The sequence below is a fragment of the Mauremys mutica genome, chromosome 2, assembly GCF_020497125.1.
Source record: "Mauremys mutica isolate MM-2020 ecotype Southern chromosome 2, ASM2049712v1, whole genome shotgun sequence".
Taxonomy (NCBI): Eukaryota; Metazoa; Chordata; order Testudines; family Geoemydidae; genus Mauremys; species Mauremys mutica.
In genome coordinates, this window is record NC_059073.1 from 195338249 (window position 1) to 195365927 (window position 27679).

Below are 27679 nucleotides of genomic sequence, written 5' to 3' on the forward strand. Positions count from 1 at the left end.
GCAGGTGCATAAAATAGGCTGTGCGCTGTACAGCATTTTCTCAGATGTGCTTAGAAAGCTCTTTAGAGGAAACCTGTTCTAACTGCTTACATTCTCTTCTAGATTTTGTGGTTGATGCAACACGCAAGGGTAACAAAATCCGATTTGCAAACCATTCAGTAAATCCCAACTGCTATGCAAAAGGTAATACCAGAAAAAATTAATCTAGGGGTAGTCTAACAATACATGAAACATTGTTGTAGAATGTTGAATACGTTTGTGGTGGCAGAATGTGTAAATACAAATAAGTCATGCAAACGTGAGCTAAGACCCTGACTGTATACTTTCTCTCTCTTTTTTTTAAACAGTTATGATGGTTAATGGAGATCACAGAATAGGCATATTTGCTAAGAGAGCCATTCAGACTGGTGAAGAGCTGTTTTTTGACTACAGGTTGGTAGATTGTAGTAAGATCTTCATTCTAGGGCCACTGTGGCCAAGCCTGATTTTTTGTCACATTGAATCTTTAGTATCTGAGGTTTGATAATGTATTTAGATACCTCCCCTTTTACTGAAATCCATCTTTGGGTCTCAGCAGGTTGCTTATGCCAGCAGTTGTCTTCATCTCTCAATACTGGGCTTTTGCTGGTGAAAGAGACAGCAATGCACTTGGGGCACTTCTGAAACTCATAGGCACAGTCTAATTAAAGCAGCTAGTCAGAACCTTGCACACTTGAAGCCCAGGCTTTATAGGGAGGACTATCCCCATATGTATGGAAGAGACAAGGATAGGACAACTATCTAAACTTTATGTATCTTTTTCTCCAAATAACATATCCAAGTTTGCCAATTACAAAAGACCAGCTCTACACAGTAAAATCTGTCAGGGGTGATTGACACATTTTTATACTGGCATAACTGCTTGTGATTGAGTCCACCTTCCCCAACCCTCTCCCCCCCACACACCCCCAAGCAAAATTTGTGCCATTGGTGCTTTTCTAGTGTAGATAAGGCTCAAGTCTCCTGCTGTAAACACACATGTGGAGCAAACAGCTGCTCCGTTCATTGTCTAGTGCTGACTGCACACTGGGCCAGATTTTTAAAGATAGTTAAGGTTTGCAACACAAAATCACTTAGGGATTGCTCTGTTTAAACAGCCAAGTGCTGTATCCAAAAGTGACTTAAAGTAGCTTGAGTAGCTTTAAAAATCTGGCCCACTGTGATTGTTCCAGTTGTGTGGTCCCATGAATGGCAAACTTCCTGGGTCATCGAGTTCAGTCCCCTGCTATGACAGGCAACCCACCCTCTGTCCTGTTTATATAGTTGTCAAATTAGTGCAAGGCTGTTTCACTCCTGATGGTTAGGAACCATCTAATTTATTCATGATCAATTTCTAGTTTGCCAATAAAAATCTGCCCTTCCAAGGCTAATTTCAGTAAACAACATTTTACTGTACCTACACAAACTGGTGAAAAAACATTTCCATCCATCAAAATTTACAGATGAGTGAAGGGAGAAAAATGCTGCTTGAGAACTGGTTTGATTTCAAGATAATTATGTTGATATTCAAAGCTCTAAACAGTTAACTGTCAAAGCAAACTATGTAGTATATTGTTTCTCTCCCCCCCCCCCCAATTTAAGTTAAGTAAAAAAAAAAACCCTCCAAAATCTTTCAGTTAAATGAAATTCCCCCAAGCCACTGCATACTGATTTCTACCCCAAAGTCTGTTTTAACATGAATTGGGCTCTTACAATGCGACTGCACTCTACCACCACCACAGTTGTTCCTATGTTTTCTTCTAGAGCAGCAACTTAAATGCAGGGGCACAAAAGCAACAGAATTGTGTTTAGCTTTTTATGTGATTAGTTCCCAGTATCTTTGAGAGGTTCAGCACCTTAAACGCCTCTTGAAGTTCCTGATGGTGCTCAGCATGATACATATCAAATACAAGATTAATAAAGTTGTGTGTCTTTTCCCCCTCAGATACAGCCAGGCTGATGCACTGAAATATGTAGGCATTGAAAGAGAAATGGAAATCCCTTGATATCAGCTACCTCTACTTTTGAACAGCTGCCTTATCTCCAGGAATTTTCTAGTACTGTGGGCAATTTTAGAAAAATGATGCAATTTGAAATTCTGAATTTGCAAAGTACTGTAACAGTAATTTATAGTAAATTTCAAAATCAACTTTTTATTGCCTTCTCACCAGCTGCAAAGTGTTTTGTACCAATGAACTTTTGCAATAATGCGGTGTGGTACATTTTTCAACCTTGAATAAAGGATACTTGAACTTCTTCATTTTTGAGTGTATTTTAGCTATAATGGTGGTTTTAGCCAGTTTAAAATAACTTTGGTATATAAAGTAAATCACTTGAGGGTACACAATCACTTGCTGCTGCTTTTACCTTCTGTGTGGGACTTTCACACCATTAGCTGAGCGGGAAGCACAGGAAAATAGGGTTAATGCAAAAACAAAACAGGGATTAAAGGACAAGTAGTAGTCTTTATATTGGGGCAGGCATAGACCCTTTCTCCAAACTGTATGTGAGGGCAACTTAATTGCCCTGAGTGACATTCAGCTAAGTTAGTCCATGTTAAATAAAGGTGTGTATTTAAACGACACCTCTGTGGAGGCTAAGGCTATGTTAGTTCTTGCTTTATAACTTTTTCCCTTTGGAAGTGAATTAAGTATGGCACAGTGTCCTTCACTCTGACCTAGTGCTTCAGGGCAGTGGCTCTCAACTTTTCCAGACTACTGTACCCCTTTCAGGAGGCTGATTTGTCTGGCCTACCCCCAAGTTACACCTCACTTAAACTACTTGCTCACAAAATCACAATACAAGTCTCAGTACACTCTTACTGGAACATTGCTTACTTTCTCATTAATTATAAAATAAATCAATTGTACTTCCACTTCGGTGTATAGTGTAGAAACAAGGACTTGTTTCTATTGACTTCCCTAGTGCTTTTTATGTAGCCTGTAGTAAAACTAGGCACATATCTAGATGAGTTGATGTATCCCTAGGGGCATGAGAACCTGTTTTAGGACATATTGTACACTAGAGCCCACTGGCCTCAGCATACTACTACCTGCAAGTCTGAATTGGATTGACTTGTTTTTTTTTTTTAATAAGAGTCCTACCTGATCCTGGCTGATTTACTACTCTACAGCCATCAAGTTTGCAAGGGAACAATTTTCCACTGGAAAATGCTGGTTTGATTAAATCTAAATATATTGATCTTGTCAGTAACTTCCTACAATAAGGTTGAAAATGAAACCTTTAAGGAAGGTCAAAACCAACTATCAGTATATGATGTTTTATTCTGTCCTTTAATTCCTGGATTCATCCTCCTCCAGTTGCAAGAGCTGCTATTGCCAACCCTGTGGGGAAAAAACAAATTGGGCTTGTAGCTTTTTTTTTTTATTGGCTCCTGGGGTGCACAGCAGGCCTACCACAGTCCCAAGCTGTACCCTGATGGATCTAATCAGAGTGGTGGGGTTCTTAGGGATTGACTTGTTTTGAAATGGGATTAGCTTGATTTTTGGTTTAGTATGAAAGTCAGGGTGCTTATTTACCACAGAAAAGTTGGCAACTGTGGTACCAACCCTTGGCATTAGTTGTCTGCTTTTGGTGCACAACAGCTGCCAGAGCCGTATCACTCAAAAGTGCAGACAAGGGCAAGGCTAAACTTTCACAAAGTAGATGTGCTCAGTATATGAATTTTACTGCAAGAAGTTACACACTGGGTATTAGCCATATGGGAGCACAGTTCTCAAACCCCACTTTATATTTCACAGTGATCTTTTGTGTATTAGTAACCTTGACCACACACCCCTGCAACATCTGCCCTATAAACCTCTGACAGATGCCTTCGAAGAAGCTAATGGCACCTGTTTGCGAAGGCCAAGTGCTGCAGCACTACCCTGCAGTACTCACAACTACAAGCTGTCTAATGTTAACTTCCACAGGTCTCTGGCTGACTGCTGGAACAACTTCTACCACCATCTTGGGACTATTTTTCAAAAGCTCCAGCAGAAACCAAGAATTCATTGATACCGCATTACTGAAAAAAGACTCAGGAAAAACAGCAGCCACGCAAGCCTACATCCAGCCTATATTGAAGACTCCATATACCTGTTACCACCCTGAACCAGTATCAGTACTTTGGCAGGTCTAGCCAAAATGGATAATTGCTGATCTGTTAACTTGGGTTTTCCACAGGCCATTTCAGAAAGTGGCTATAAATCCATCTGCTAGCTCAACTTTAACCAGATTTTTTCTTCTGCTTACATTTGTTGGTCCAGAGCACTCCTATCCCTTTGTCTACCCTTATGTAAAAACTACATGACCAATTCATCATAACACAGTTGATCTACACAGACTGCAGTTTGAACAAGGAGCTTGGTAAGCCGTAGCAGAGCAATTACACTTTGAACTAAGCCACTTTACCACTGCGCTGTATGCTAAGTTTTCAAAGAGTGTTCACAGCAACCATTTCTGTTTTCCATTGGAAGAAGGACTAAAGTGCTGACTGTTCTCCAGAAACATTTTTGAATGAGTCTAACCCAAAACAACCACCACATACTTTCATTCCATGGCTTGCACCACAAGTCAGTGCATCAAAAATGCAACACTTTAAACCTAGCAAATAAAATAATCAGAGACAACATTCTTCAACTACAAATGGCATTCACCACCTTCACACCAGGGTTTGTTTTACTGTAAGGGCAGACTGCAGTGTGTTGACATAGGCTTAGTAGGAGCATGTGCACATCTTAGGAGATGGTTGTGATACAAGACGGTTTTAAAGCCTTTAGCTCACTTGTAATAGCTCCGCACAATTCAATAAGGTAGTCATTTCTGCCACTTTTTCTTCATCTGGCACATTTTTGTTAAGCCTTCACTAGGGCAAAGCAGCAGTGCTTTCGACAAAACAAAACCAGAAGTTTTATCCCCTCTAAATGCTTCAAGTCTAGAAGATGCAGAGTTGCCAAGACAATCTCCTGCCACATCTTTGTTAGCCACCTTTCTTCGCTTCCCATAAGAGCTGTGAAGCAATGGGTATTGCTAAGAAAACAAAGCTATGGTGTCTCTGCATTGCTGAGTGCAGAAGAAGCACCCGAAAAATCAAGATAGAGCTTCTGCTCACAACGAGGACTTAGTATGTGTTTCCAAGAGCAAGAATTTATTTTCCATGTGTAGAGATAGTGAGTACAGAGCTCCCACCATTAGAAAACAAGGTTTTGGCTGTATTGCATTTTAATCAGGCTTCCACAGCCAGGAGATTATGTAAGTTTAAAGAAACAATGCTGTAGATGTTAGAGCTAGTGTCCTCTTATTCCAAGATGAAAAAAAATTGTTACCAACACACATCCCCAGATTCAAAACTAAAGCATTTATTCCCATTAAATACCTAATTTAATAAGTTTTGTCTATGGGAATGTACATCCAAAATGTATTATTACATTATTCATAAAAGTGACATGATTAATCTTGGCCAAAAATATTACCTGACAGCATAAGTAGATGAGTTTAGTTTCTGTTGTATCCATTTTGAGAGTCTGAAACTCAAATGCCAAAACATTTTTGCACATCTTCCAAGTATCTGCTATTTATCTTAAATTCAGTGCACACTTCTCCCCCAAAAAGCCACAACTACAGAATGATTTTTCAATCTAATGATGCTTTTTGCTTGAATCACAGGGAAAGGAAAGAAAGCAAAACTAACAAATTACTGTAGCTTTCATAATCATTATACCTTTTATTTACATTTAGAAAGTAGTGAAACTTAAAACAATAAAACCAAATGCAACTTGTACAGAAATCTTTTAATTTTTTTTTATTTATCACATTAAAAAATGAAACACACTATACAAATGGTTTTTCATAGCAGATTACACATAGGTCCATTCAGACTCGCTCTCAAAGTGCTGCCGACATTTCTAAGTGCCGCCTGTGGGGGCAGCTATTTATCATATAGCCAATGTATTGATTTAAATGCAGTAGCATGCAACCCTCAGTGGAGAAGGGTTTGATTCCTCTCTGTTCTTAAATTAGGTTAAATGGCATTGGTGTCCATATTTACATACTTGAAATGTATCAATCCTGAGCAGTTCCGATGTAAATCTGAGACTGGCTGATGGGAGTCCTGGTCTCAGTTATTAAAAAGGGAGGTCCAAATGGCAGCAGACTGGCCGCTATGAAGTTCAGTTGTTTTCATTCTTTCCATCACATAACTATTTGCTGAGCGTCTCACACAGTCAGACAACTGCTAATAAAAATGCTAAGCCAAGTAACTGTAGGTGTCCTTCTCACCATCCACACGCTCCAAGTACTCCTTCTCAATCAGAATGTCAATGCATTTCTGTAGGGGAGACATGGAAAGGCAGGGAGTGCATTTCAGAAAACAAACCCCAGGCAGGCACTTTGCAACAGATATTTTAAAAGCAAGAAAACTTTGTTGTTGTTGTTGCTTACTATAAGCTTTTAAACAGTTTGGGCTGCGAAGTACCATGCTGAATACAGATTTCTCCTGAATACTAACATTAAAACTATTTAGCAGGGAAATGGCATAAATAACTGGCCATTTAAACTATGGCAATTTACTCTACATTTTTGACCATGCCTAGAACAGGCCACTCACAAACATCATTCAATGCAATAAAGGTGACTTGATACAGTCAGTTCCCTGGGAGACTAACTAAACATTAATTATTTTATTGCTCACTTACAGAATAATAAACTAAGATGTATCTGGTTCCTTTATTTTGACAATTGTATGATAAATTATTATTTTACAATTCACACTCCAGTATGCTTATTGACACATGATGAACTCTTATTATTTAGCCTCACCATACCAATATACTTGGAGAAGCTATAAGAGAATAATTAAATGTTTCCTACTTAAAAGTATAATAGCTCAATAACTTATTTCTTTCATCTTTCTTAAATCAGTCCATTACCTCAGACGCTTGTTTAAAACAATTAAGATCCATTATTGCTGTTCTGACATACCTTAATTACTGGAACTCGCGGTTTGAATCTCGAGGACAGCTGGGTTAGAACTTCTCCAAGCAACTGCTGGTGTTTTAGAACCTTTCTCATTTTCATAATTCTCACAATAGCAGCCTAAATAGCAAAGTAGAAACAAACCTTCTTAGGAAGTACAATTTGCCTTCTGGATCAAGCCAGTGGTTCCCAAACTTTTCACTAAGACAACCCAGCAACTCCGTTTTGTCTCTTTCTGAGACCCCTCCAAGGTCCAAATTTGTTGGGGGCGGGTGGGAGCAAAATCATAGGCCATTGTCCTCCTTCTCCTCCTCACCCAGCCAAGGACACCAACCAACCACCCACAGCAGCACACTCCACTGCAACCATGACCTTGTCTCAGTGCAGCACAGTAGCAACTCCTGTCCCACGGGGCTGGGGCCGGCTCCTCCCTATGGGGATTGCATAGGGTTACCAACCTTCCCAGTTTAGCCGGGAGTCTCCTGGAATCAGACCCAATCTCCCAGAGGCTACTGACACCAAACCGGGAGATTTTAGGTGCTAAAAGTCCAGAGGCACAGCGGGTCTACAGCTCCCTGCCTACCCTGGCCCTGCGCTGCTCTCAGAAGCGGACGGCATGTACCTGCGGCCGCGGTGGAGGGGCGGGGGGTGGCTGGCTCCGCACACCTCAAGTGCAGATGGGAGCCGTGGGAGCAGTGACTGCGGGCAGAGGCAGCGCATGGAGACCCCTGCCCTCCACACCTAGGAGCCGCTGCTAAAGGGGTGTGCTGGTCACTTTCAGGAGCCGCCCAAGGCAAGCGCTGCCCCATGCACCCCAAACTCCCTCCCAGAGCCCAACCCCCTGCCCCAGGCTCGGCCTGGAACCCCCTCCCACACTCCAAACCCCTCAGCCCGGTGAAAGTGAGAGAGAGTGGGGGAGAGCAAGTGACGAAGGGAGGGAAGGAGGGGCAGGGCAATGGTGTTTCAGTTTGTGCCATTAAATAGTTGGCAACCATAGGATTGCAATGTAGCATATGGGGTCACAGAGCCGCTCAGGTTTGGCCTAGCCTCTCCTCTGTCATAATAGAGAGGTGGCTGAGCCAAATTAGGGAGAGTAGCGTTTCACCAGATGGCAACACCTGGAGCTGGGCCCAGTTCTACGGGACAAGAGTCACCGCTGAGCAGTGGGCTCACTCTCCAACACACACTCCCCCTTGGGGGCCTCTTCTCTGCACCAGGCTCACAACTCATCTAGAACCTTCCTGTGACCGGCTGTTTGGGAAACGCTGTCTTCAGAGCTTTATCATGCCTCTACCAGTGGCTGGTATCTGCTAACGAAGAGGGGGACGAAAGCATTGACCAGTGGTGCAATGAGAGGCAATGCATACACACACAGTTCTTACTGAGAACTTTCAGAGTGTCTGATTAAAACAGTCAACACTCACCATAAGCCTGTTCTTAGGCACGTAAGAATCTACATGATTACAAATGGCTTTGCATGAGGCCAGGATTAGTAATGGACATCAATGGCAACATTAGCCAGAACACTGTCAGACAAGCAGCCTACTGAATTAATCTATTTCACTTCAAAATGAGGCTCACACTTAGTGCCAACACAACTTTTTCCTCTGCTGGTGGATTTGGAGTGACAGTTGGTACAATACAAGCCAACTCCACTGTGATCATCTAAATCTGAACAACATTCTGAAGTTTACATCTCATCTAGATGTCCAGCAAAATCAATGTATGAATCCCCGGTACCTAAACACTCCTTACTATGCTGTTCAATGTCAGCAGCAACAAAAAGCCAGCCCCCTACGTGTTCTATTCATAAAAGCTATATATTTGAAAATCCTGTTATGTGTCTTTTGTTTCAAGTTTGTTTCACCCAGGAATATCACATTATTGTGTTCTTTTAGGAATAAATATAGAAAAGCAAGATTCTGCAATATTTTCATGAAAAGTATTGAAGAGTTATGAAGAGTTTAGTTCATGGGCTGAAGTATATTCAGACTCAGACTAAGGCCAGATTGTACCATTGTGATCATTTAGTATGATCTCCCGCATACCGCAGGCCACAGGACCTGACCCACCCACTCCTGTAATGGACCATAACCTCTGGCTGAGTTACTGAAGTCCTCAAATCATGATTTAAAGACTTCACGTTAAAAGAATCCACCATTTTGTCTAGTTAAACCAGCAACTGACCCATGCTCCATGCTGCAGAGGAAGGCAAACCCCCACCCGAGGTCTCTGCCAATATGACCTGTGGGAAAACTCCTTCCTGAGCCCAAATATGGCGATCAATTAGATCCTGAGTATGTGGGCAAGACCCACCAGCCAGACACCTGGCAAAGAATTCACTGTAGTAACCGAGAGCCGTTTAGTGTCCTGTCTCCGGCAGTTGGGGATATTTGGTGCTAGCAGTCGCAGATTGCCTACAATGGCACGTGGTTGATCTCATCATACTACTATCCAACCCACCTGAATCAGTAGTTTCCTGTCTTCCTCTATATTTTTGTGTGTAGTTTCCTGTTCCTGCTTCTGCTCAGTCTTCATTGGCACATTGATGTTTACCCTCAATTTTTTGCTGCCAGGAAAGGGAAGTTAAGTAAATAATTAGCCTAATTTCAAAAAGAAAATTTGAGTGGAAAGTTAGGAATATCTGATTGCCCCGTCCATTTCCAGTTCTACAAAAAAAAACAAAATTCCTCCCATTTGCTCCCAACACAGCTTTTCTTACTTAGTGACATGTGAATAGTCCCACATTTGGACAAAGCCTGGTACAAAAGCACACACTTAAATTGGGAGAACCTGAACATTTAGATTAAGTTTTGAGTTTTCTTTTAAGAAGAAAACCAAAATAGATCTCAAATTATGGTTTTGTTTTAAAAATAACTAAGAGAACAAAATATAATGTTTGAAACACAGGAATTTTGATCACAAAAGGTAAATAAAAACTACTTGTGCATTTGACTGCCAAAGGAGTACAGACTTTGAAACTTAAAAGGAACTTATATCTAGGGGAGAAAAAAAGATTTATCTGCATTACTCAATTCTAAAGTTCATTTATTTTTACCATTCGTATTTGTTCACTATTTACATTTTACTTAGCATGGGACCCAAAACTGCAATTGCATACTCATATGTAGATCCTGGCATCCATGTGAAACCCTACTGAAGTCATTATGGGTCCATCCATACAGATCAGGGCCTTAAACAGTACAACCTATATGCCAGTTTCACTTTCTGGTCCTCACCAACTACTAGCACAATGCATATGAGAGAGAGTTTGATACTGCAGGAAAATTTACACATTAAAAACTTTAACAATAAAAACTCAAAACGAAACTTCTATTCATATTAAATTTGCCTAAAGATAAAACATACAAAGCATAAGATTTGTTCTGGGAACGAAGGATAACATTTTCAAAAGAGCCAAAACCCTATTTTCAAGAGTCACTTGGGTACTCTAAGTCTCATTGAAAATGAGGCTTGTAAGTTACTTTTAAAAGCAGAACTTTGAAAATTTACCACTTAATCTTCCTCAAGAACAAGCTGTGAACAGTTTGGATTATTGTTTATTTACCAGATCAACTGCAATTAGTTATCCCACAGACTTTTGGCCTCATTTGGAGTGTTGCCTCTAGTGAGAGAGAAATGCAATTGATGCTGCACTCCAATTCTATGAGCATACACATGGGACAATAGGGAATTACAACATTTAGGAGAAAAGTCAGTATGTTGCTTTACTTATTACATTCTGATCCTAGTGAGGAGAGAATTAATTTTGGATTTTTTCCCTCATAATAATGTTAATTAATTTGTCTCAAGTATAGATATTGTTGCAATTACACATTTGTATATTTTGTGAAGATTGGTATAAATCCTGACCCAAAAAACAAATATTGCAGTTTGATACCGGTATTTTTCAAATAAGCCATATTTATAAACATCTCTGTGAATCCACTGCACTGTTGAAAACAGAATTTTACCAATTTAACTGTTTTGAAATTCAAACAAAAGAAGTGGTTGATTTGTAAAGGAGAGTATAAAAAAAAAGATAGTGAACATTATATTAAATAAAGCAAAACAGATGGAAATACACCCAGTGTTAAAGAACACTGAACAAGGATGATCATGTTACCTGCTGATCACATTGCTAGTTATTACCATTCCACATTTAAAATAAGTAACATTATTTCAGAACACTAGACTATAGAATTTGTAAATCTGATATGGCTACAATTACATGTAAATAAGAGGTTACTTCTAGACAAAGCATAACAATAACATCAGTGTTGCCAACACCAAATAATATAATGTTTATTAATTCTCGTAAGAGAGAATACTCAGCCCTCTAGTTTGTTTGGAACAGCCCTCTAGCTGAGATACGGAAGAAAGGAAAAAGATTAAATACAAGGGAGGATTTCTAAATAAAAATTTAATTCACTACAGTTATTTCATTTCACACAAAATGTGGTTTATTTAATAGAATGTGGATTAAGTTACATGCGCTACACTAAAAGGTTTCTTAAATGAATCATCATCATCAGTATGGAATTCATAACTGAGATTAAGCCTACCCTTCAGCTAAGCACACAACTCTACTGTGCTGTAAGCAGTTTGAGACATATAGCTATAAAAACGGCACTGAAATAACAAGAGCTAACAGAAAGACACTGCAAAGAGAATCTTAGTTTTTAAGGCACTTCAGAGCTCAAAATCTCTAAATAAAGCACACTGATCTTTTCAGGGGCTGTTTTTAATGACCATGAGCTTAAAACTTTGGATTTGGTGGGTTTTTTTTGTTTTTTTTTAAATGAATAAGTCCCCTTTAAATGTAATTTATTTACTTGGCATGTGTAAGTCAGGACCAATGGAAAAAAATGCAGTGATGGCACGCCAGCCAAATGTGTTTATGTGATCAAAGTCTAACTAAATTAAACCAGATTTTACTGCGCCCCAGTGACTAGCAAGAATCAAGAGTTGAAGATGTGAGAGTATGTTTACTGACACTGCTGGTGAGTGCCATCCTGTTTGCTTTATAGACCCATTAGAGTGCTTGCTCAACCATAGCTATAGCATTGCTAAAGTGACACTATAAATAGCAGGAGCTTCAGAGTAACAGATTGTTACCATTTTTACACAACCGGTTTATACTATTAGATTTTTCTTACTTTTTGTAACCAAGATAGAGTTTTATTAAGGTATCTGGCTTCAATTCCACCTCATCCACATTCGCATTTTCATCTTCTAAAACCTACAAGAAACAAAAAATTATTACATATTTGCTATAATGTTTTTCTGTAAATTAAATATGCGAGAAAGCAAAAGAACTTACCAATAATTTTGACTTCAGTAAGATCTGTAGAACTTGTGCCAAGATATCCTACAAATTATAGGAGAAATTATCAATGCAAACTTAAAATACATTTTTCTTTCAAATGTCCAATGAATTTTGACATTGAGTTATAACAAAATAATTGAAAGGTTTTGCATACACTGGAACTATTCAAATTTCATTTTTCATAGCTACAAAAATACAAACTCCAAGCAGAATTGAAAAAAATCACCAACAGGTACAGAAAACTTGCAAAAGTACAAAATGTCGAGCATTCAGGCAGTGAATTAACAATTGAGAAATACCACAGAAGCTTATGGGAAATATTAACAACTTTTCATTTTAGAGTATTAAAGACAAAGAATTCCACTTTAGCATGAACCCAATAGTAGATTTTCCCCTTTCTTGTGCCAGACTACTTTGAGGTTCCTCAAATAGGCCAATTTCAAAGAACAGTTCTTTCCAATTACCCCTTTAATGATTCTTTCCCCCACTAAATGGTGCTGACATGCAGCAAAGCATCTATCCGAAGACCATTACATTCATGCTGAGTAAGAACTCAGAAAGTGCACCATAGCAGATGTCTGAATATTTTTCAGGCCTTATCTACACTGGGGCTTTTTTTCGATTACAAACACTGGAGGCCAGTCCGTGAGGAAGCCACACCAGTGTATATCTCCTGTATAGACATGGAAGCTGCTATTTTCCCTGCTGAAAGTGAACCCAGTTTGATGCAGATGGATGCTCCATCCATGCAAATAGCAGCTTTGTCTGTTTACAACTATGGGTTTGCAATGGGTGCAGCTACATTGGTGTCTGACAATGTCCATAACAGAGGCAATTCCCCAATGCGGACAAGACTTATGAATTTTCTATGAAGCATCCAAAACTTTAATTTGTATTCACAGATTTATTCTCTCTTTGGCAGGTCACTTAAGTTTGCTGACCACGGATAATTTGATTTTCCCCCGACATGCCTTAGAAGACCTCACGTGAGCCTATTCAAAAGACACACACCTGGTTTTTAACAGTTGAGGTACAGAGTCTGCTTTTGAAGAAACAGTAGGGAATTGCCTCTCCAAGTAAAACACACACTTAGCCAATGCACCTATATTCTCAACGTGTTCGTGTTCTTAATCTTTCAGGATATCAAACAGATGGGAAATTCTAGGAACCTGATAATAAAGGGAGACCACCATCTTCCCCAAAACAGAAGTTTTAAAATAAAAATACATGCACTAGAAAACCAATGACTAATTACAGGAGCAGAGGAGGGAGGCATAGAGTAATATAATTCTAAAGTATTCAGCATAGTGATCAGTGAGAGAGTCTCTACACTTCAGGATTTGCTAGAAACCTCAGAAATAAAACCTAGAAGAGGTTATGATTACTGGAAACTGAACAGGAAGGTAAGTTGACCAACAAAGCAGCAACAACTGCTACTACAAGAACAAAAACTAACATTTGAGTCAAACGGATCTCACCTCCTCCTCCCTTTTTCAGGACAGCAGTAAGTGTGCTGAACCCCATGAAAAGAGACTTTACATTGCAGTGGTAACATAAAACTAGTGTAATACAATACATAATTAAGACACTACCATTTTTATCTGAGTACTGTCTGTCAGCTGTTGAACAGTATAGGCGTCTTCTGTGTTGTACTGTAGTAGGATTGCCATCTGGAATGTCGATGCCTTCCAGACCCCCAAAAAAGAAAAGAAAGGCCAAATATAAAATCTAAGTGAAAATATGCATAACTTGAATGTGTATTTGAACTTGACTGCCTTGGAAAATTCACCAATCATGAATACAAACACAGACACACACAAACACTCCGCCACCCAAACTAAATTGAAACCTTGATGAAGCCTGATAGATTAAACAGTTATGCTTAGGCAAAAAAAAAAAAAAAAAAAAAGGTTCATAATACTCAATTTGAAAGATTCATCGCTTTAAAAAAGTGAATATGCAAAGTACGGTACTTTTAAATGATCCCTCGTATCCAAGTCTACCATTTCTTCTCTGCTATTAAACAGCATTCAAATGGATGTTTAAGCAAAAATCTAGTTCTCAAAGATGTACTATTTTTAAAAAATGGGAGCTAGGGACTGTACTATAGTTATTTTTGGAAAGATTTTGAATAAATTTTCCTCTATGCCTAAATAGAATGAGAAAGCAAATAGGCATAATGTTTGCAGCACAACTAAAAACAGTGAGACATATTCATGCCTTCAGATATGTCTACACAACACAAACCTGAATGAGAGTTGTACGTGTGAACGATAATTGAGAACTGAGAAATTAGGCTCACATGCTTTCAGACTATGCTCTTTAAAAGAGCTTTATGGAACTGCCAATAAAACATAAGATTTGCTATTTAAAATGGGAAATAAATCTTCACACCCGGAACCTTAAATGGAATCATTATGCAATGCAGCAAGTCTCTCTGTATGATATTTCGCATGTGCTCACCATTGTATTACCAACGTTCCAGTATTCTTTAAATCTAAATCTTAAGACTGTGACCAGTTGAACTACTTGCAGACAGTTCCTTCCGTGTATCGTGGTGCCAAAACTATAGCTCTCTTTTTACCCATACATTTTCTGATTTCAAAATATTCCCCCTCAATTTGTTACCCAATTATGAGTATTTTCCATTTTATCCTTAATGTAAAACCTAGACACTGACTATTGGATTTCACTACATGACATTAGAAACATTTTACATACAACTGTAGATAAGAATAATTTCATCAAGGCCTATGGGTAAGTGCCCTGTAGTTCATAAACACACTTACGGTTTGTTCAAGTTTATCACCAGTAGTATTAACAATATAAATGTACATTAAATGCATAAGTTCAATAGTCTGAGTAAGGTATTTGAGAAGGCAAAAGTCTCAATTTATTTTAGATACTCAGATAAAAGACCTGATCCCACACACAGTTATGCGCACACACAGCTTTAAAGTCAACTGGATTACTCATGTGAGTTAAGCAATGTGCATAAGTGTTTTTCAGAGTGGCCAGGCACAATATACACATGTTTTAGAGTCTAACACTATGACCTAGGAATCTGATTTCCCTACAAGCATCCAGATACTCGTGCTAGCTCTCATCCAGCTGATGCAAGTATAAATAGCAGTGTAGCCATGACAGCATGAATAGCAGCAGCAGAGGCACAGCTGACCTGTGCCAAGTACACACATGCCTGAAAACAATGGGCTCAACCTTGCCTCCACTACCTATGCTACTGCAGTGACACTGCTACTGGATGAGAGCTAGCATGAATATGTATACATGAGCAGGGGAATCACATCCCAAACTCGTAATGTAGACATAGCCTTAGAGAATTACAGAAATTATTAAATGAATTTAAAATGCTAAAGTCAAAACCCATTATATGGCATTTAATCACTTCGTTTCAGGTGTTCAGACAAGTACAAAATAGAGCTGAACATCCGGGCAGAATCTAAGTGAGATTTAGTCCCTCCCCGAAAACCAGAAGCTTACACCATACCGAATAACTTTGGGAGAAAGTGAGTACTCAGCCATTTTAAAAAGGAGTATAAAATAAGTAGTGGGGTTATAGAACTCTTAACCCACTGATCTCACTTTTTTTTAAATACAATTTATCTTCTTACAATGGATACCTCAGGGACTGCTGGCATACAAGGATTAAGACAAGCTGGAAAACTTCTTGAAAAAAAGCAATGGAAAAACTTTTAAGGCCAGATTTTCAAAAAAGCTCAGCACCTATTTAGGCACTAAAATGAAGTGGGAAGGATTTTCAAAGGGAGCCTTTCAAGGTTTTGAGCACTTTAAAATCTGCCTACTTTATTTTTTATGTCTAAGTGAGTGCTGAACTCTTCGGAAAAATCTGGCCCTTAAACACTTTAAAAGGAAACGCAGTGATATGCATAATTTTTAAATGATTTTCCTTCTCACTGTTTAACCACCTCCAAAATTTAGAGCGAAAATATATTTCCTAATTTTTTCTCCACAATTGCGCACTGATATTTTGCTATTGTAGGGATGCTTGTGAAGGCTTGCCTCTTATTTTGAAGATACGTGAAGCATTTATTCTGAAACTTTTCTCCCCAATACACAGAATTACATATATATTTTGTCTGACATATACCAAAAAACAGATCAAGTCAGGGACTTCCAACAGCAAGGTCCCTCTACATAACAGCTTGGAAGAACTCATCACAAAAATGTTTAGACTAGTCAATTATTCACTAAGTCTTTCCACTAACACAAGGTTATTCTTACCTGTAATGTGTATCTATTTTTGAAACAGTTGGTAACCAGTTCCCCTTTGGATAGCTGATACAACCAGGTCAATTTTCTTCCACTATGACGACTGGCATAAAAAGCTGTAAATCTCTGATAACTGCGTTCCAACTGTATAAAAAAAATAAATAAAAAGAAAAACATCACTGCATTTTCACACTTTGAAGTGTATTTGAATCTACAGTGTGTAAATCAATCCAGACCATGCTATGTTAACAAGCCATTTCTAGGGGGGCCTAGATAGAAAATGTTTAAAAAGGTTCTTCAGACTTGGATATGAGTTTCCTTTTGTCATCAACTTCACTTTAAATGCCATATGGAAAGGAAAAGAAAACAGGCTTATTGTTCTTTTGTTCCTTTGCAAAGTATTAAGGAGGGCCTTAAAGGTCATTTCCTTTCCCCCCCACTTCTCCTCCCCTACTTATTTGTTAAGTTAGAAATTCAGGTCTTATCTAGCCTGAGGACCAGAGTGACTGGAGAAGCAGTCATCATGTCATCTCAAGAATCAACAGAATGAAAGCTGAGTAACTGAGAGGGTCAAAGTTTCTTAATAAAAACAAGAGCTTTAAAAGCATACACCCATTTTATTTTAATGACTACTGAACGTTCTGGAGGAAGGCCATCTTGTTTAAAGACTATGAGTGCCCCATCGGTAACAAAGAAGGATTACACATCTCAGACTTCCCCCTTGGGAGGTTCTCCAGCACAATTAGGAAAGACAAGACTTGACATTTCTGACACTTCGAAAATAAAAAAATAAGCAGGAAAAAATATTTCAGGCTTTCTTTATACACCATAAAACAAGAGAGATTAAAATCTAGGGTTTTTTTATGTGAATAAATCCTTTGCAGGTCACTTTTAACGGAGGCAAAAATGTTCAAGTCATGACATTTTATGTCAGACAATACTTGGGAGTTCATTTTAGGTCATCATTGAGAAAAATTTAAACTGAAACTTTAGTTTATTTAATAGAAGATTAAAAAGCTTATCACCTCACCTCAGAAGGTAGAGCAAATGTGCACGACTGCTGAAAGGGCCATGATCCAGAACTGAGAACCTGTATACTGAAATCCACTGGAAAAGAAATGTACATAGATTAACAGGCTAACAGCTATCTCCCCTTTGGTATTACGGACCTGTCAATGTGCAGTTTGGGAGAGGCCAGCTCAAACAGGAGAGGTTTCTGTGTTGCCTGACCTGACATGGTGATGACACTAATATCAAAAGACAATGGGTAAGTATTACTATTTATAAAACATATTGTTAAAATTAAAGACACTGTGTGAGGCAAAGATAGGGTGGAGGGGTCAGATGTGTATTTACTCAGAATTTAAGTCACAATTCCCTGATATTTGCATGCATTTAATCTCATTCATTACCCTGTTAGCTTTTATTTTCTCTTTTTGAAAAGGAACATTTTCAAAATTAATGCATAACCATTTAATTAAAAATCTGCTATTGGCAAGAACAAAAGTGGCAAATTTATGTTTGTTAATTGCTTTTGAGACTCAGAGTGCATCTATAATGGGGGAGAAAAAACAAAACGCTACAGCGAGTCTCAAGAGTTCAGGTCAACTGACTCAGGCTTGCGGGACAAATGCTACAGGGATAAAAACAGAAGTGCAGACGCAGGGGCACCAGAAGGGGGAGGTCTGAGGTGGCCATGGCCCCATCACTTTTTACCTGCCTTAAGGATGAGTGACGGGGTAGAGATGAGTGAGTGGGGGGGGGCGGGGCCTCAGCGGAAAGAAGCGGAGCTGGGGATGGGGCCATGGACTGGGTGCCGTTCGGCCCCCACAACACTTTTAGGGAGCTTCCGGTGCTCCTGCGTAGACGTTCTCATTCAGGTTGGAGCCCAGGCGCTGAGACCCAGCAAGGAGGTGTGGATCTCAGAGCCCGGGCTCCAGAACTAGTGGGAATGTATACATTGCTATTTTTAGCCCTGTTGACCTGAGGTCTGAGACTTTTTTGTGCAGCGCAGAAAGACTTTGAGACGCAAGGCAGAAGTGAATACATTATGTATTATAAAATAAAATTATATAAAACCTGAAGTGGGCCTTGCACAACATGAAATGTAATTAAGTAAAAACCAAGTGATAACTTTATCGAGAAGAAACTGAAATCTGAGACCTCTGAATCTGAAAGCAACAGGACTAATTACTGAGCTAAAGGAAGACCTGTAGTTTTTCAGTACTATTCCTACAAGTCTCCCTGTTTAAGCAATGATTTTGGTCAAAGGAAAAAACATTTAACAAAAACACCAGGCTTCACTTTTAGCAGAGGAGGATACACTATGTTGAATCCTCTCTCTGTAACAGCTAACCCCATTGTGATCTGTAAAACTAAAAGGAACCTGTTCCTATCAGGAAGCATGAGGTGCTGTTTGAAGACCGTGAACAGACCCAAAAAAAGTCTATCCAAGCTGAAGTTTTAATAACTCTAGCTTTAAGTGGCATGCTATATGAATCAAATACGTCCCTCATTCAACATCTGGTCATTTCCCCTTGTATCTCTACAATTAAGGGAAGGTGTGGCTAATTTAACAATAACTCAGCTTTTAAGAGAAAGGTTATATTAAATTTATACTTACAATCTAATGGTTCTGAATTTGTCAGGTGCTTTTTAAATTGCTCGTTCAAGTCCTTGCTTACACCAATGTCTTGGAACATCCTCTGAAGTTTAGAGGTGTACTCAAAACCACAAGCTTGCTGTAATTAAAGAGCACAGCTTTGTCTGAAAGACCATGTATTTTGACACGGGGAGAACAAACAGAACAAGAAAAGTAGGGTTTTTCTGATTGGAATCAATTTTGCTGGAGGAATATATGACAACCCATTTCCTGCATGTCCAAAAATCACTCTGAAAGTTCTGAACCCATTTAGACAAGTCGTGTTATTTTAACTGCTTTTTCTGTAGCTGTTCTGCCACCAAAAACGTGAGATCAACATTTTAAAAATTAAAATAAATCAGCCAGGAAACACTGTCATGAAAATCTACCAGTCTCAACATCTGGTCTACTTGGTAGCCCTTTATAACAACTATGAGAACGAAAAAGTTACTGACATTTTATCCCCCCTTCAAAAAACTGCATACAAGTAAGCTTTGGCAAGATTGTTGTAAACAGCAGCACAGTTACGCAAAAAAAATATGAACTCAGCTGTATTGATTAATGATTCTTTCACTTATTGCCGATGTCAAATTGCAACACAGAAAAAAATCAACTGTTCTTAAGGTAGCATTCAGGGTTATTGAAAAAAGTGGCAGACTGGGGAGCTGTTTCAGCAGTTGTTTGCTTGGATAGCACGCCTGCTTAAAAATCTCATTCCAAAGCAAGACATACTGACTGCAAATCCATGGGGTCAAAAGACTTGTGAACTTTAAATTTTGTATTTTTCTGATCAAAAAGTGCATATATGCATCGTGTGTGGAAAGTAACAGTGCCTTCCTAGCCAGTGCTAAGGCCTGGTCTACACTAGGGGGCGGGGTCGATGTAAGATACGCAACTTCAGCTACAGGAATAGCGTAGCTGAAGTCGAAGTATCTTATTTCGGCTTACCTCCCCATCCTCACGGCATGGGATCAACGGCTGCGGCTCCCCCTGTCGACTCCGCTACCGCCACTCACCCTGGTGGAGTTCCAGAGTCGACCGGAGCGCGTTCGGGGATCGATATATCACGTCTAAATGAGACGTGATATATCGATCCCCGATAAACTGATCGCTACCCGCCGGATAGACATACCCTGAGAAAGGGAAGACTTACCTTGAGTTTGGAGATCATGCTTGCTTCAGCATCATCACTAGCACTATTCTGGTGTACCAGTCTCTTTGCAAGCATTTTAGCATAGAATTTTTGAAACACATCTTTGTCTTCAATGTACTTGAATACAACCATCTGGAAAAGCCAAAAAACCTTTTTACAAAAAGGAACACACCTGAAAATTTTTATCAAATCCAATTTTTAACTTCATTAAAAGTATCATACATTTTAGTGTCAATTATTTTTGAAATGTAAATGAAGTCTTTTTTTTACATGTTAACCTTTGAAATTGTTCAGAAGAGATAAAATGATTTTACACCATAATACACATTAAAGAGAACGTTGATTCTGTTCAGCTTTCTGAGGTATACTATTGAAGTTTTTTTTGTTTGGTTGGCTGGTTTTTTTAAAGACTTTTGGCAACATTTTTTTTAAATGTTACCAAAAGCTTTAAGCAATTAAATACACAGAATAAAAAGGTGTTGACTGCACATGACCTGCAACCTCCTGTGATGACCTTAAAATTATTATGAAATGTAAAAGTTTATGTAGAAGAAAACTCTATTTAAGAATCTTACCACTTGATTGAGTGTATCTTCTAGCTCTGCTTCTTCTGGATTCTTTGAGCTGCAGTCAAAGAAGTGCATTACTGAGCAAATTTGTTATTCATTACTTATGAATACTATTACAGTCTAGTCATGACTTGTGAACTGAAACTTAAGTCCAATATGGGATTTTCTTTGGAAAACAAAGTTTTTCAAACACGTTCCTATTCAACTTTTTATAGAGACTTTTCAAGCAATTATTACTGCATTATCTTTTTTGCTTGAATTAAGTATTTCACAACATAAATATATTTCTATAGATGCAATGTGTAATTTCACTTCACAACTATGATAACTAATTTTTTAAACCAAAAAAACCCCACTAAAATACTAATTTTTAACTTTCCCTGTAAAACATACCTTTTCTTTAGCAAGGAGTCACAATATCGTGCCAGCAACTCTGGAGATTTACTGGATGACTGAGCCATTTTTGTTACTGCATTATTATTTATAAATCGACCACAAGCCTGCAAATCATACAAGAAAGTCAAAGTTTTGGAAATCCCCTAAATCAGAGTGATCTAATGGTTACCACAAACATTAAACATACATTACCTTATCCAGTGCAGCCACAAAGCCAGCATCATTGTTGAAGGCAGACATGACTAGAGCATTATATTTCTTATGGACATCCAACACTGTCTGTACATACATTTTTGGATCCTGAAAGAAAACACAGCCTGTTGCTTGCAATCAAACTTGTTCAAATTTCTGCAAGTTTCTCCAAACAATGCAGATGACCAATGTCTTCTTAAGCAGGTTTATAGAGTGAAAGTTTACCAAAAAAAAAAAAAAAGTGTGTGTGTGGAAGAGATTAAAAGTTTTTTTTTTTTTAAACAGAAATAGGTTCTAGACTATTAAGAGCATTCAAGTGACAAGGAAAACTTATTCTAGTCATTACTAAACACAAAAAAACAGCTTACAAGAAGTGGAAGATTGGACAAATAACCAGGGAGGAGTATAAAAGTATTGCTCAGGCATGCAGGTGTGAAATTAGGAAGGCCAAATCACACTTGGAGTTGCAGCTAGCCGGAGATGTTAGGAGTAACAAGAAGGGTTTCTTTAGGTATGTTAGCAACAGGAAGAAAGTCAAGGAAAGTGTGGGCCCCTTGCTGAATGAGGGAGGGAACCTAGTGACAGAGGATGTGGAGAAAGCTAGTGTACTCAATGCTTTTTTGCCTCTGTCTTCACAGACAAGGTCAGCTCCCAGACAGCTGCACTCTGCAGCACGGTATGGGGAGGAGGTGACCAGCTCTCTGTGGAGAAAGAAGTAGTTCGGGGCTATTTAGGAAAGCTGGACGAGCACAAGTCCATGGGGCCGGATGCGCTGCATCCGAGGGTGCTAAAGGAGTTGGCCGATGAGATTGCAGAGCCATTGGCCATTATCTTTGAAAAATCATGGCGATCGGGGGAGGTCCCGGATGACTGGAAAAAAGCTAATGTAGTGCTCATCTTTAAAAAAGGGAAGAAGGAAGATCCAGGGAACTACAGGCCAGTCAGACTCACCTCAGTCCCTGGAAAAATCATGGAACAGGTCCTCAAGGAATCAATCCTGAACCACTTAAAGGAGGGGAAAGTGATCAGGAACAGATTAGGTTAGTCAGGCATGACTTGCCATGGATTCACCAAGGGCAAGTCATGCCTGACTAACCTAATTGCCTTCTATGATGAGATAACCGGCTCTGTGGATGAGGGGAAAGCAGTGGATGTGCTATTTCTGGATTTTAGCAAAGCTTTTGATACAGTCTCCCACAGTATTCTTGCCAGCAAGTTAAAGAAGTATGGGCTGGATGAATGGATGGTAAGGTGGATAGAAAACTGCTAGATGGTCGGGCTCAACGCGTAGTGATCAATGGTTCCATGTCTAGTTGGCAGCCGGTATCAAGTGGAGTGCCCCAAGGGTCGGTGCTGGGGCCGGTTTTATTCAATATCTTCATTAACGATCTGGAGGATGGTGTGGACTGCACCCTTAGCAAGTTTGCAGATGACACTAAACTGGGAGGAGTGGTTGATACGCTGGAGGGTAGGGATAGGATACAGAGGGACCTAGACAAATTAGAGGATTGGGCCAAAAGAAATATGATGAGGTTCAACAAGGACAAGTGCAGAGTCCTGCACTTAGGACGGAAGAATCCCATGCACTGCTACAGACTAGGGACCGAATGGCTGGGCAGCAGTTCTGCAGAAAAGGACCTAGGGGTTACGGTGGACGAAAAGCTGGATATGAGTCAACAGTGTGCCCTTGTTGCCAAGAAGGCTAATGGCATTTTGGGTTGTATAAGTAGGGGCATTTCCAGCAGATCGAGGGATGTGATCATTCCCCTCTACTCAGCACTGGTGTACTCATTTGGAGTACTGTGTCCAGTTTTGGGCCCCACACTACAAGAAGGATGTGGACAAATTGGAGAGAGTCCAGCGGAGGGCAACAAAAATGATTAGGGGGCTGGAGCACATGACTTATGAGGAGAGGCTGAGGGAACTGGGATTGTTTAGTCTGCAGAAGAGAAGAATGAGGGGGGATTTGATAGCTGCTTTCAACTACCTGAAAGGGGGTTCCAAAGAGGATGGATCTAGACTGTTCTCAGTGGTAGAAGATGACAGAACAAGGAGTAATGGTCTCAAGTTGCAGAGGGGGAGGTTTAGGTTGGACATTAGGAACAACTTTTTCACTAGTAGGGTGGTGAAGAACTGGAATGGGTTACCTAGGGAGGTAGTGGAATCTCCTTCCTTAGAGGTTTTTAAGGTCAGGCTTGACAAAGCCCTGGCTGGGATGATTTAGTTGGGTTTGGTCCTGCTTTGAGCAGGGGGTTGGACTAGATGACCTCCGGAGGTCCCTTCCAACCATGAGATTCTATGATTCTATGATACTACAGTAACAGATATGTATAAAGTATAAAGAGAAAAGCAATGATCTATTCAACCCCGCGCTATGCAAGTGTCCAATAAGGACATGTTTTGAAGACATAAGTTTAATTAAAACCAGACCTAATAGTTTGTTGTTCAATAAACCACAACAAGGCAATTTCTAGAAGAAACCATGCAATTAGTTTTTCCAATAATAAGATCTTACTTTTGAATAGTTTACTAGAATACAAATGATCATTCAAATTCCCAAAGTAAGCCAAGATAGAAGCTAATAAAAAATGTTCCCCCTTGAACAATTACAAATACTGCATGAAGGTTCAGAATCAAGATAGTAAGAAACATTTAAGGCAAGAATCTCAGGAGCACATCCAAGACAAAAATTGAGTATCCTGATCACAACATGACATATCTGAAGATACTAAATGTCACAAGAGTACTGATGAGGTAAGGAAAGAAAAGTAGCTGTATATAGGTGTAGGGAGAAGTACTTTTCAGGGAAGTAGGCATGATGGTTCCCAAGGGAATGCAATTGAGCTGGTGGCTCTAAGGAGAAGTAGGGAGACAGGTGCAAGGAATTGTGGAGGGAAAGCAGCAGAGAGGAGGAATGCAATGGCTTTTTCACTTTATCACCTGCTAGAAAGTCAACCACTTTGCTTAAAACACACAACTCTTTAGTCGTAGCTTCCAGAAGCTCCATGTAACTTGAAGCCATCAGTTTATTTTGTAAGAGGTCATTTTTAAAACCAGATATGATTTTGCTTTTGAAGTCAGAGCTCAGTTTTGTTTTTGTTTTTTTCATTAAGAGACTATACTCTACTCTCCCTAACCTCCCTTTCCCTCCATAAAATTAAAATACATATATGAAAAATAATACATCTGATGACCTGCAATGTGTGCGTTTAAAGTAAGGCTGTCGATCAATCACAATTAACTCATGCGATTAACTAAAAAAATTAATTGTGATTAATCGCAGTTTTAATTGCACCATTAACCAATAGAATACCAATTGAAATGTATTAAATATTTTGGATATTTTTCTACATTTTCATGTCTACATTGTATTCTGTGTTGTAACTGAAATTAAAGTGTATATTTTTATTACAAATATTCCATTCACCTCATACAAGTACTGTAGTGCAATCTCTGTCGTGAAAGTGCAATTTACAAATGCAGATTTTTTTTTTTGTTACATAACTGCACTCCAAAAGAAAATGAAGTAAAACTTCAGAGCCTACAAGTCCACTCAGTCCTACTTCTTGTATCGCTAGGACAAACAAGTTTGCTTATATTTACAGGAGATAATGTTGCCCTCTTCTTATTATTTACAATGTCACCAGAAAGTGAGAACAGGCATCTGCATGGCACTTTTGCAGCCGGCATTTCAAGGTATTTATGTGCCAGATATGCTAAACATTGATGCTTTGGCCACCATTCCAAAGGACATGTTTCCACGCTGATGACGTTCGTTAAAAAATAATGTGTTAATTACATTTGTGACTGAACTCACTGGGGGAGAGCTGTATGTCCCCTGCTCTGTTTTACCCAAATTCTGCTACATATTTCATGTAATAGCAGTGTCAGATGATGACCCAGTACATGTTGTTTTAAGAACAATTTCACTACAGATTTGACAAAACGCAAAGAAGGTACCAATGTGAGATTTCTAAAGAGAGCTGAAGCGCATTCCAAAATCTGAGAGGGATGAGGTATGGAACATGCTTTCAGAAGTCTTAAAAGAGCAACACTCTAATGCATAAACTACAGAACCCGAACCACCAAAAAAAGAAAGTCAGCCTTCTGCTGGTGACATCTGACTCAGATGATGAAAACGGACATGCATTGGTGCACACTGTTTTGCACTGTTATCGAGCAGAACCCTTCATCAGCATGGATGCATGTCCCCTAGAATGGTGGTTGAAGCATGACGGGACATATGAATCTTTAGTGCATCTGGCACATAAATATCTTGTGATGCCAGCTAAAACGGTGCCACTTGAACACCTGTTCTCACTTTCATGTGACATTGTAAACAAGAAGAGGGCAGCATTATCTCCTGCAAATGAAAACAAACTTGTTTGTCTGAGCGATTTGCTGAACAAGAAGTAGGACTGAGTGGACTTGCAGGCTCTAAAATTTTACATTGTTTTATTTTTAATACAGTTTTTTTTGTACGTAATTCTACATTTGTAAATTCAACTTTCATGATAAAGAGATTGCACGACAGTACTTGTATTAGGTGAATTGAAATACAATTTTTTTTTACAGTGCAAACACTTGTAATAAAAAATATAGTGAGCACTGTATACTTTGTATTCTATGTTGAAATTGAAATCAATATATTTGAAAATGTAGAAAACATCAAAAATATTTAAATAAATGGTATTCTATTGATAACAGTGCAATTAATCTTTTAAATCATGAGATTAATCGAGATTAATTTTTTTAGTCGCTTGACAGCCCTAGTATAAAGTTATTTAAATACTATTTGGTGAGGCAATCTCAACCTCTGTGGATTGAAATCAGGTGCCTCATTACATGATTTCTGTACAATTGCAATTATGATTAATCAGCACTACTTTCTTTACTAAGAAGATTGTACTAGTAAATTGTTGTAGATGGAGGATATGAGAGATACAGATGGGCGAGGCAATATATTCTAACAACCAACTTCTATTAGTGGAAAGGATAAGTTTTTGAGCGCTCCAGACTTGAAAAGACGCTCTGTGAAGCTCAAAAGCTTGTCACTTCCATTAATAGAAGTAGATCAATAAAAGATATTACCTCAACCACCTTGTCTCAATTTTCAATAACCACATTCAGCATACATAATACTGTACACATCAGGTAAAAAAGGGCAAACACATTCATTAAAAAGCTTACAAGTTGAGAGGCACAAGTACATAAGATGCTGTACAGAGTAAAGAATATGTGGTCATTAAACCTAGAATGCTTCTTGAAATGGCATGTTTCATGGTTTTTGAAAGGGAGGAATTTATTCAAAGGGTTAGTTCAAGCAAATGGGTCAACGTAAAAGAAGGCAAAAATTGAGCAGTGGGTGAAGGAGACAAGAAGGAGGTTGGCAAAAAATAGCAATAATTAGTTATACTGCAGTTATTTTATTTTCAACCTACTGTAACCATTTAGTCCCAGCTGTTTTATTCTGAAGGAATACACACACACAGGACTATCAGAGGCATTCACCTCTCACAAAATGAGCTGTTAGCAGTCAGATACAAAACTACATCTGAAAAGATACTTGCATTTAGAGCAGCTTCTCCACATTTCTCAATAGCAGCTAGACCCTGATTATGAATGTGCGTTTCCAAGAGTTTTTTCAGCTCTCCGAGGCCATCCTGGATTCGAGATACAAGGTTATACATGCGTCCCAAGTCTGGAAAAAAGGAAGACAATCTCTCTCATCTGTATTAACACTAGGATTTCCTTTCTCCCAACACCACAATTCTGCATTTTTAAAGTGACCAAAGAACTGAGCCACACATTTGTCAACATATGCATACTTGCAAGTATTATCACATCACAAGCCAAACAATTTACACTAAACAATTCCAGAGTGGTGCAAAGAACTAGATGGCACTGAAAGACAAAAACTTGCTAAAATAAAAGATATTCTGATTAAACTACTTCTTACTTCTAGTACACTTACACACAAATCAAGAACAAAGATCAAGATATAAACTACAGTAAATGTTAACTTATGTCTAGTTTTCATAAAGTTTCTACATTTGAGAGGAGGCGTCATATGTCATACAACTTACTTTAAACTTTTGAGTATGTAAATTAGGCCTTTTTGCATCCAAGTCTTCTACAATAGATACCACTGTTTC

The 27679-nt window shown here is 38.9% G+C and overlaps 2 protein-coding genes across 11 annotated transcripts in view; one reads left to right on the plus strand and one right to left on the minus strand.

Annotated features, from left to right (window-relative positions):
* The window catches only part of EZH2 (enhancer of zeste 2 polycomb repressive complex 2 subunit), a 110792-nt gene extending 108505 nt beyond the window's left edge, over positions 1-2287 (plus strand). For 4 of the 9 annotated variants that reach the window (XM_045005442.1, XM_045005441.1, XM_045005444.1 and 1 more), the window contains 3 exons: positions 103-183; positions 348-432; positions 1964-2286. In XM_045005442.1, coding sequence (XP_044861377.1) covers positions 103-183; positions 348-432; positions 1964-2024 — 227 coding nt within the window. In that variant the 3' untranslated portion in view covers positions 2025-2286. Of the gene's footprint in view, positions 1-102; positions 184-347; positions 433-1963 lie in introns of all 9 variants that reach the window. The other 5 variants (XM_045005446.1, XM_045005447.1, XM_045005449.1 and 2 more) reach the window with 2 other exon arrangements.
* Positions 2288-5806: 3519 nt separating this feature from the next.
* Positions 5807-27679, minus strand: part of CUL1 (cullin 1) — a 123829-nt gene continuing 101956 nt past the window's right edge. For both annotated transcript variants that reach the window (XM_045006080.1, XM_045006081.1), the window contains exons 9-22: positions 27095-27225; positions 21525-21632; positions 21330-21436; positions 20943-20991; positions 20368-20499; positions 19197-19314; positions 17604-17680; positions 16586-16717; positions 13915-14007; positions 12317-12364; positions 12153-12235; positions 9457-9562; positions 7000-7113; positions 5807-6346 (exon numbers count right to left, since the gene is read on the minus strand). In XM_045006080.1, coding sequence (XP_044862015.1) covers positions 6266-6346; positions 7000-7113; positions 9457-9562; positions 12153-12235; positions 12317-12364; positions 13915-14007; positions 16586-16717; positions 17604-17680; positions 19197-19314; positions 20368-20499; positions 20943-20991; positions 21330-21436; positions 21525-21632; positions 27095-27225 — 1379 coding nt within the window. In that variant the 3' untranslated portion in view covers positions 5807-6265. The remainder of the gene's footprint in view (positions 6347-6999; positions 7114-9456; positions 9563-12152; positions 12236-12316; positions 12365-13914; positions 14008-16585; positions 16718-17603; positions 17681-19196; positions 19315-20367; positions 20500-20942; positions 20992-21329; positions 21437-21524; positions 21633-27094; positions 27226-27679) is intronic.